At 40.8% G+C, this 10,336-nt stretch overlaps 1 protein-coding gene across 1 annotated transcript; it reads right to left on the bottom strand.

The window, feature by feature from the left end:
* Positions 1-1,526: 1,526 nt before the first annotated feature.
* SLC16A14 (solute carrier family 16, member 14) lies at positions 1,527-9,542 on the bottom strand. Its single transcript, XM_010154000.1, has 4 exons — positions 9,281-9,542; positions 8,281-8,424; positions 3,443-4,435; positions 1,527-1,822 (listed from the first exon to the last, which is right to left on the bottom strand). The coding sequence occupies exons 1-4, from the start codon at positions 9,540-9,542 to the stop codon at positions 1,674-1,676; spliced, it is 1,548 nt and encodes a 515-aa protein (XP_010152302.1). The 3' UTR covers positions 1,527-1,673.
* Positions 9,543-10,336: the final 794 nt, after the last annotated feature.

The raw sequence follows: 10,336 nt of genomic DNA, 5'->3' as shown, positions 1-10,336 counted from the left end.
CAATGTGTTGCAGTTCAACACCTCAGTTGTTCTAACGTGAATTTTAAAGGCCATACATAACTATCCTACCTGAAGGGACTGATCTAAATCTTAAAGTAGTTTGGGGTTTTCTTACGGTTGTCTTTAACTTGGCTGATTTCAGTGATGTATTTTAAAGTATGTCTCTGCTGATAGTTGCAGAGGCATGAAACTCGGAAGCCAGTGAATTGCAATAGACAACAATACGAGTTGTGGTTCAGAACTTGTCTTTAACAACCTTTCAGCTATAAAAAAAGATCTGTATAATGATATGGCTGCATGCTGAACTGTTTCCCAATATTTGTTTGATATAATTGACTAGTATCAAGTGTTTTTAAAGAATTCCAGCAGCATGTATCTGTATTAAACTAAGAACCTGATTGGTCATGAAGAAAACTTTTGTAAAGGTAGCAGGAAAAAAACCTACAGTGACTTTCATTTGATAGGAAAATTAACAGGAGACTCACCTCTCAAAGCTGAAAATAGTGTCCTGTACCACCATACAGAACATGCTGCATTGATTACTAGGTGCTTCATGCAGTTCAGGAAGATTTATGGGAATAGTTTTTAATGGTCTTTAGCTCTTCCATGCTCTGCATTATTTAATCTTCTCGTGAACAAACATCGTGAATAGGAGCAGCCTTTGATAGTTCATGGTGTACATTATGAGCAGGAACACAACAGTCCATAATGTGACAGTTTTTGTTATTAATTGTGACAAAATTTAGTGTGCTGTAGTCCAGTTCTTTCTAAAACCTTATTTGGCCAGTTCTGCCCAACTCTGTTTCTTTAGTACTGGTTACTTGACAAACAAGTCCCATGGAGGGAGTCAGTGGCAATCTTACAAGGTTCTACAATAATAAGGTAAAGCAGCCAGAATTTCAGACTGTTTCTGGAAACGTTTTCCTGTTGGTGAATAAAAATAGTATTTTCCATGTGTTGCCCAGTTTTGGTTTTATGGGTGTTTTACTTCAGGTTCATTAAGTGTCACAGCATTTATAACGCAGCCTGTGTGTTGAGGACGGCTACTTTATTCTGCAGTTTGTACTTTAAAAAATAAAACAAAAAGTCCTTGGAATAATTTCAGAAAAATATAAGAACTTTCCTTCAGTTTTGCATCACAGAACAGTAATTTTAATACACTCAATTAACTGAACTGTTGTACTAGCATTTCAGCAGTACTTGACTAGCCAGGTAGGCAAAACAATCATTTTCTCATACCCAGTAACAAATCTTCTGCCAGACAGAATACAGAGTAGGAAGGACTTTTACAAACTATTCATATCCTCATCAGATTCTCTTGTGGGTCTAGTGTGAATCAGGAATAACTGCACTGCAGTCATTGGAGTTTCACCAGTGGGTACTGGTGAAAAGTTAAAAGGGAAGCAAGGGTAAAGGCTCCTAGCATTGTTCCAATTTTAAAAGACCAGCAGGGTGCTTTTAGTCGCTGTATTTTTTAGTTCTAAAGTAAAAGATCTTCACTCATTTTAAAAGCACACTTCTAATAATTTATTAGCATTTTGAAGCACATTTGCTTTTTGCTTCAGTACAGCTCAATGTGGTTGGTTCCATAAGAAAAACAGCTTCATACTGTCATACAGCAGAAACGTGAAAACAAAAACTGTATGTAAAAAAAAAAACTTCTGGAATTTGTTCTATACTTGTGCTTCTTCCATAGATTTTTCTCTTGGTTGTTGCTTTTGAATACAAGGTTGTATAAGTAAAAATATTATTCCCACCATGTATAGCAAGCCAGAAATGTAAAAAGAAAAATCGTATTTATGTGTGATGTCATAGATCCAACCTGCAAAATAAGGACAAAACATGTTTGTTACAAAGCTTGACAACAAGGTACATCGCATGGGAAAATATGAGAAATACTGCACATTTCTTCCATGACATTTCCATCAAATCCATAGAAGTTTTATGGAAAAAAGGGGTGGTCATTATCTCCTCCTCTAGATGCTACAAATGGAAATGTATTAAAAAAATCTCTTGTTCATTCACCAAAACCAGTGCAAAACCTATCCCCTCATTTAAGTATCATGGAAGTCTTAAAAGCTATGTGCCATCCTAAGAAGCCAAGCGACCTCCTCTCTAAAACTGCACACTTTTCAAAGAAGTTATCAGAAGTATGACTTTAAAACAGACATTTTGGAATCCCAAACCAATTAGTTCTTCCACCCTACTATTGTCTCTGTAGAATGACCGATGCTGCAGGCTAGTTCAGATGCTGTGCCTTGTGCAAGCAACCACATTGCCAAAAACTTTCTGCCAGACCCACATACCGATAAAAGACGTTTCAAGAGATATAATCTCAGTACTGCAATGACTCTCTTTCCAACCTTAATTCCTTTTCAAAAATACATTAAAGTTACTTCAGAAAGGTTTGAGAACCCAAAACAGCAAAATTCCCTCATGTCATACTGATTGCATTGGGACATGACCTCAGGATACGAAGCTTTTTGTACATCAACTAATTGCCATCTATTTGCTTCGTTACGAACGACCATGTTCAGCACAGACGGAGAGGTGCTCAAAGCACTGCTGCTTTTCAAAGGGCACCAAATGAGCTTTCTGCTAAATTGTGTTGGCTTGCTCCACGCTGGGAAGAGAAGGTGAGAGCGTCCTCACTTCTCTGGGTTGCTTGAGCTGCTAATGCTTCAGTTCGGCCTAGTGCCATCCCTGGCTGACCATGGCCATTACTCACAAGGTTTCTTACTGCTTTCTTCTGATTTGCATCTCCATAAAGCTGTAGTCTGGCTATATTATGGACAATGAGTACATGTATCTCTTCCGTACTTCCCTGCCTCTTTCTACGAGAAAATCTATAATGAATGTTTGTTTAAACCTAAGTAACGTTGGGGAGAACTTCTACCTTCTGCTGTAGATGGCAGTAAATAGATTATGAGCAGCACAGTCCCCAGAGTAGGTATTTCTGGCTGAAGGAAGACAATGCCACATTAGTCAAATCAACACATCCATTGGCAGCTTAGAGTGGTGACACTTTATATCTGGAGGATAATACCATGGTACAAACACCTGCCTTCCCTGAAAACCACTCATCATTTTTTCATCTATATAGGAACATGGCTACACATATACTACAGAAGACACACCAAAATAGGTTAAACCTTTCTCTTTTTAAAAAATTGTATGAAAGTATTTTAAGAAACATACCACTGCAAGGATGGATTGTAATAGATTTGGGGTTATTTGCAAGGATTGTAATTGGTAGTGTGTGAATAGTGAGCGGGTACCCAGCAGATGCGACCTGTAAATTTGTAGTGTATGTTACCGTCCATACTGGAGCAGCTGTAATTTTGTTAACTACACTTACTCGTAACACAAGAAAGCTTAATAACATAACAAGTCACACGGTTATTATACAAACATCTGTTGGTTAGCAATTTGAATTTTTTACCTGCAAAGGGTGGTCCTAACAATGCAGATATTCCGTTGGCACAAATGATGATGCCATAGGCATTTGCAAGGTGTTTAGTTCCCACTAAATCTTCAGTCACAACAGGCATTAAAGAAAAATAGCCACTAGAAAATCCTATTAGAGCACAAACCACAGCCAGGCTAATGTATTTTTGCATTAGTGGCAAAGTAAGAATGCAGGTGACCAGTGTAAAGTTAGCCATGAGGAAGACGTTCCACGTGCTGATGCACGGGAGATCAGAGATGATTCCAAGGATCACTTTACCAAAAATATGAACAATGGCTATAATGGATGTCAAAGGAAACACATTGTTCTGACTAGATAAGTTGTACTGCTTGACTATTTCTGGAAGATGAATAAAGGGAATGACAAAGCTGCTATAGGCAAACAGAGCCCAAATTATAAAGGCCACAAATACTCTATTGGTAAACAGGGATGCAGCTCCAAAGTAGCTGGAGTACCACATTGCAAAGCCTTTCCTGACTGTAACCGTCAGCTGGCTCACTGTCTTAAGAATGCGCAGTCCATACATATTCCTTCCGCTTCGAGATTTACCTCCAATTTCTATGTGCTGAGCACTGTCAAGCACTTCTTTATTTGTTGCCTCTTCTTTTGTTTCCAGTTCTTCACTGACGACTCCATTAGATTTTATGGTCTCTGCAGAATGGGACAGAGCTTTTGCCTGATGATCTTCACTATTACTTCTCACAACATATTTTTCTCTAATGTCTCTGGGAGAGAGCGGTCTCATAAGCGCCCCGCAAACACAAAGGTTCAGGGAGATGGCACCCTGGATGAACATGGCATTTCTCCACCCAAATTCGGTGCAGAGGTACTTCAGTAAGACCGTCATTAGGAAAGCTCCAAACCCTGTTCCGGTGGTACTTAGTCCTTGTGCAAGCGCTCTTCTCTTCTGAAAATACTGCCCTACCATGACCACCGCAGGCAGATAAACCATGCCACTTCCAACACCTAGGAAAATAAAAACCAAAAGCAATCTTAACTTTCTGCTGACAAGATAAAAAGCAGTGAAAACCCAATCAGTCTTATTCCTATTTTTTGCACGAACATAGTAGGAAAACCGAGAATAAATATTCAATTCTCATTTAGCTTTCATTTCTGTTTTGTAGTATTTTCCAAAATGTGCAATACTGTTTTCAGTGAGAAAACAACACTGCTATTGAACTGATAGAAAAACTGAAACACGGGGAAGATAAAACCTTTACCTCAGATCAGCGTGACACCGCTGGAAAGTCCCACACATTCCACAATAAATCAGTGACAGTTAATAGGGGGACAAACATAACCAAACCCTATTTTGAAATATCTGCATCTGTAGTATTTGCATCTGATTGCATCAGTGACCAGTAATTGCTTACTGGGCACATCCTCTTGGTTTTGACCAAGTTCACCAGCAATGAAGGCTCAGAATGAGTTTTGGTCCTTGCTTTGTAACTGTGGAGCCACAGCCACTGTGAGCTAAGTTTCAGGAGTCAGCACGGGGCAGTTAGCCGGGTGCTGGCACCTTGGATGCCTTCCAGGTTTCTCTCTGGGCACTGCACGGAAGTCTAGGAAGGGCCACACAGTAGCTGCAATATTCTTAAAAGACATATCTTGAATTTTGTAGAAAATGTCTCACTTGTAGTTAAAACACAGGGTATTAATGCTACCTATTTCAAGCAGAAAGTGTTAAGAATTGTGCAAACACGTCATTAAAGGTAACAGTTGCCCAGTTTTTCTCACAGCAAATTCCTGACAGAATGGATTTGGACTGGAAGAGGTGTATGCAGCAGATACTTCCAAATTCACTGTGATCATAATTTAGAAGTGTTTTGGGCTTAAAAGTTTTCCTAAATAGCTGATAACGTAGCTGCATGCAGCTACAGCACGGTCCAGCTACAGTCAATGACAGGGAGAGCGGTTATTCCACCAAAGCCTGAAAAAAAGCACCTCAGCATCGCAGCAGTGTACCATGGCCAGAGCTGACCTGTTTCGCTGTTTAGAAACACTTCTTTGCTATGCAAATAGATGATCACTTTTTATCTTGCATAAGGTCTCCCTCCCCACACCCAGCCACCATCGCTAAGGAGATTCCTCTGCTCCCAGACAACAGCCCGCCATTGACTGCTGGGAGAGAACAACCCGGACTTGTGCTTGTGTTAGTGTCTACTGCACCTCCCCGCGCACGCCGAGAAATAAGACATTTTTAAAATTGTTTTACCTGATCTTTTCATTCCGTGGGCTACATAGCAAAACGTAGTCTAATGGGATGCAAAGGCCTGCCACCTCTCGGGTAAACAGAGGCCCACAGGCCTCTCCACTCCTTGTCCTCACAGATGTGTCCCCCACAGCAGGAGGGCAGCTGCAGGGCCGGCTCTGTCCCGCATTTTGCCCCCCAGCCCGCAGGGGCTCCAGCAGCTCCGGGAGCCCACCACAGGGCTAGCTGGGGGGGGTGAAGGGGAGAAGGCTCCTCTGCCCCCCATACTGCTGCTGCTGCAGGGAGGAGAGCCCATGGAGCTGGGTGAAGCTGTTGACCAGGAGGTGAGGGGACAAGGCCATGGGGGGGGCACACTGCTTGAGGGCACCCGGCACGGTGAGACACCAACGCACAGCAGCCATGAGCAAGCCTGCAAGCACTGCACGGAAGCCCGAAGCGATCGCAGCAGGAGGCGGCCACCATAAGCGAACAGCAGCCTCCCAGCTAGAGGCCATGAGAACATGAGAGAAACTTCTCTGAGGTGGCAGTGAGTGAGGTGACCATGAGCGAGGGGATGGGGGTTGAGGCGATGAGCAAGGGAGGAGATCAAGAGTGTGGGGATGGTGAGTGAGGCGGTGGCGAGCACGGGGATGGTGAATGGAGGTCTCATGGAGCTGGAAGAAACCTCTGAGGGATCTCTACGCTGGTTTTCTGGTCAGAATTGCTCCTGCAACAGCACCTCACTTCTCCACCTAATGTAAAAATTTGCCTCAGATTTTTTCCAAAAATATGGTTTTCACCCCTCTTTAAATTCTCTGTATGATCTCTGCCTTCTTGTCTGACACTTTGTGTATGTCCTTTCTGAAAAGCAGCAAGGGCTGAGAGAGAGAGTGTGCAAATTCCTGTCTGCTTGATTATATTCACTATATATGGAAACAGAACTTCTGAAAAGGGCAGAACCCTGCCTGTAATTATTGTTCATTAGGAATTTACAACATTACTGAAACCTATGGTACTGTAGTATAGAGTCATCACAGTCATCCTTGCTAGTTTCAGGCTTTTTCCATCCGAAGAGCTAGATAAAAAGTTAGGTGCAGAAATTCTGCAGATTTCTGTGAAATTGTGTGAAAGGGCAGTCTGAGGGCATGGTGGTTACTGAAGCTGTTATTAGTGTTGCAGACAATTTTTTATAATGTTTTGGTCTGTCATATATAACATGGATACTATGCTTCATTTGCAAGGTTAACTAGCCGTGCTACGTGTGGAGTCAACAGTATTTCAAAGCCCCTTGAATTGTTTCAAAGCCCCTGTCAGTGTTGCAGAGATAACAATTAAAGGCCAAACTTTGTATTTCTTACTTAGATCACTTTAACATTTTTGTTTCATATCTATTAACAGTATCTAAACGGAGTAGTGCTTTAAGTAGATAATACAGGGTTCTTATACATAACTTTCTTCAAGTAATTAAACTTCTTCACAAGAAGCCATGTTGCTAGAAACTGAGCATTCAGGCACTAAGTATCTATTGGCTTTCAAGAAAAATGCCTAAACACGCATGCCTTTCCATATTCTGATTGAGTTCTTACACATGTCAAAAGGTTTCCTAGAGACCTAATTCCAGTAAAAAATGACAAAACATTACTTCTCTTAGTGATTTTTATTGTAAAGAATGTAGCAAAATTAATTGATATTTGTTTGTGGTTGTGGACTTAATCTAAATACTCCTTCCTAGAAACTATGTATGAAATACAGCCACATGCACTGTCCTAATTCAGGCGGGAATAGAGTTAATTTTCTTCACAGTAGCTCATACCATGCTATGTTTTGGATTTGTGACCCAAACACTGCTGATTACCATATGACATCATGCTCAACAACAAAACTGCAGGAAGAAGGCGGAAGGGGAGACATTCAGAGTTGTGGCATTTGTCTTCCCAAGTAACTGCTACACATGAGGGAGGCCTGCTTCCCTGGAAATGGCCGAACACCTGCCGGCCGATGGGAAGTGATGATTGAATTCCCTATTTTGCTTTGCTTGTGCATGTGGCTTTTGCTTTACTTATTAGACTGTCTTTATCTCATTTTAACCCCTCTGATTGTCTTCCCCATCCCACTGTGGGAGAGTGAGTGAGCAGCTGTGTGAAGCTTAGCTGCCCACCAGCAGTAACGCACAACACCCTTTAAAATGAGATTTGAAACAGAGTTAGCATAATCTGTTATTCTATTAATGGGGAGCAGCTCCTGTAGAAAACATTCGCTGTTTCTTCCTGTGACAAAGAGAGGATTTAGCTAGATATAGAATTCAACAGTGTTTTAACTAATCTTTAAATTCTACTTGTTAGAGTTTGGGTTACATTATTTCTTCTGATTAAAAAGGTCCTCTAATATATTCACTTGGGACAAACTGATAAAAACACCATCTTCCCATGGCAGATTTAAATGACAACAAAAGTCATTGGGCCCAATCCACTGGGTAAATAAGTAAGTTTTCTGGAAAGATAACAGGCTGTAAAGACTGTGAAAGAAAACCTGGAATAACTTTATGGTCTAACTCCTCTCTCTACTCACCCAGACAACTTTCAAAGGAATCAAAAACAATTGAAAGAACTTTCAAACTTACCAGCTGTCACTCCAAACGTAAGGAAGAGGTAGTGCACATTTGAGGCATAGGCACTCAGTATCCAACCTAGGGCGTTCAACATCCCTCCCATTATGGCTGTCTTGCGGCACCCACACATGCTGATGAACAAACCAATGAAAGGACCTGTTAAAAAACATGAAAAAGTGTTGATTTTTTTATTTAATTCTCTACACTCTCTAATAATTTTTCACATGAAGATTCTTGATGTTTTAAACAAAATGTTACACCTCAGGCTACCCATGCAATTCAGTATATTTTCCCTATTACCGTTTAAAATTGTGGAATGAAAAATTCAACCAACCGACCAAATACTTAGCAAATACCCGCAGGACCTAAAATCAAAGTTGCCCCATGAAGAAGGGACAGTTTAAAGAGGAAGAAACCAAAACTGTTGTTCCCAATACTAATGCTATAAGAGTACAGGCCTTTTTTCACAATTAACTAGAAAGTAAATTTGTATTTTGTTTTCAGGGGAATATTTTAGGCAGACCTATACACAACTTTTTTATTCTTCATTTAGGGAGACAGAGGTGTATATAAACATACATACTTAAACATACCACTGTAGATATTATTTTGGGTTAATCCAACCACAACGTGAACAATAAATTTTAGTTCAGCTGCCAAACTGCAAGATGAACTGTCCAAATTCAGTATTTTCTCCTCCCAGAGAGGGGAGGACCACAAGGTTCACAGATCATCTGCTTTCTTAATTCTAGTGAGACCTTGAAGTCACAGGCATCCTTTCCTGCTCATGCTGTCTCCTGGCGCAACTGTATTCTCTATCATCTTCTCTGTTGATCATTTTCTTGCTCTAAAACTTGTAAAATTTGTCCAGGTGACTTTAAAAAGGCACCTCAGGAGAACTGGGGCAGCTCTGCTAATAAAATGGAAAACTCTAAGAAAATACTTGAGGGAAGATTGGCAATCATATTCTAAAAGTCTTTGTCGTCTTGAAATAAATTACGCTGGAACATACCTACAATAAGGGTAATGCCCATGCTGAGGGAGCTAACCCAAGCTGTTAAGCCTCGGCTTTGATTAAACTCTTCAAGCCATTCCATGTTGAGTATTCCAAGGGCCATCTGGGACCCCATGATAAGTATGTGCACAAGGAAAGACGAAAGTACAATCATCCAAGCCCATCCTCCATCGATGTTTGGATTAGGCTTACTTGGCTCACTTCCAACTTTTGAGTCATCTCCAAAATCATAGTCAATATCCTCTCGACTAGCATACATCTTCTCCACGCTCTTCTGAAACAAACAGAGTCAATATCTTCAAAACACATACAGAATTACCAGATTTTGCAGTTTGTTATAGTGAATAGCATAAATCACTACCGCAGTTTGCCACTGTGGTTTAGTGCAGCTATAAAGTGAATACTGGGTTTTCATTGTTCACATGTAAAACGCTTAGAAAATTCTCTAATTAACATACTTCTTTGTGTACCTTATTGTCACGTCTGCCTATGAAGGAGCATTTACGGGTTGGCAGTAGGCTGCATTATTTCCGTTACTAGATGCTTTACTTACCCGTAGGCGGCCGAGAGCACTCACTCCTCATGGGCTGACTGTGGTCACAAAAAAAGACAGGCCTCTCTCTGTATATTCCTCCCCTGTACCACTTTCTGCTGTCCCAGTAAGATTATGTGTCTTTGTGTCCACGTTGATAAAGCTTGGAATTACATAAGGAAGTCCTGAAGAGACAGGTAATTGAAGTTAACATACCTCTTCAGAGGAAACCAGTTTTGAGGTGTATTTCTTCCTTAGTAGTGAAAGAACAAGAGTGAAGACAGAGAAGGAAAAAGATTTACGGTTCTTGATTTTCAAAATGCTTTGCTTGCATAAATTACAACAAGGGGATTGTTACTACCTCTCTGGCAACGTGTTTATTGGAGTCAGCTTGACAATCAGTTTGCTATCAAGCTTTCAGTTTCCATAGTATTACTTCTGATAATACTACTAAAATCAAAGAATTCGTCCAAATTAATGTCAGTGCCCATCAGAATCAAACTGCGCGGCACAGTTACGTG

The sequence above is a fragment of the Eurypyga helias genome, unplaced genomic scaffold (genome assembly GCF_000690775.1).
Source record: "Eurypyga helias isolate BGI_N326 unplaced genomic scaffold, ASM69077v1 scaffold16026, whole genome shotgun sequence".
In the NCBI taxonomy this organism is placed as follows: Eukaryota; Metazoa; Chordata; class Aves; order Eurypygiformes; family Eurypygidae; genus Eurypyga; species Eurypyga helias.
This window is presented reverse-complemented; position numbering and strand designations above follow the sequence as displayed.

Coding starts and splice junctions, on each gene's coding strand:
- SLC16A14 (XM_010154000.1), bottom strand. CDS start 9,542: ATGTATGCTAGTCGAGAGGATATTGACTATGATTTTGGAGATGACTCA. Junction 8,425..9,280: donor GGGCATTACCCTTATTGTAG/GTATGTTCCAGC, acceptor GTTTTTTAACAG/GTCCTTTCATTGGTTTGTTC. Junction 1,823..3,442: donor GTTAGGACCACCCTTTGCAG/GTAAAAAATTCA, acceptor CTTATTTTGCAG/GTTGGATCTATGACATCACA.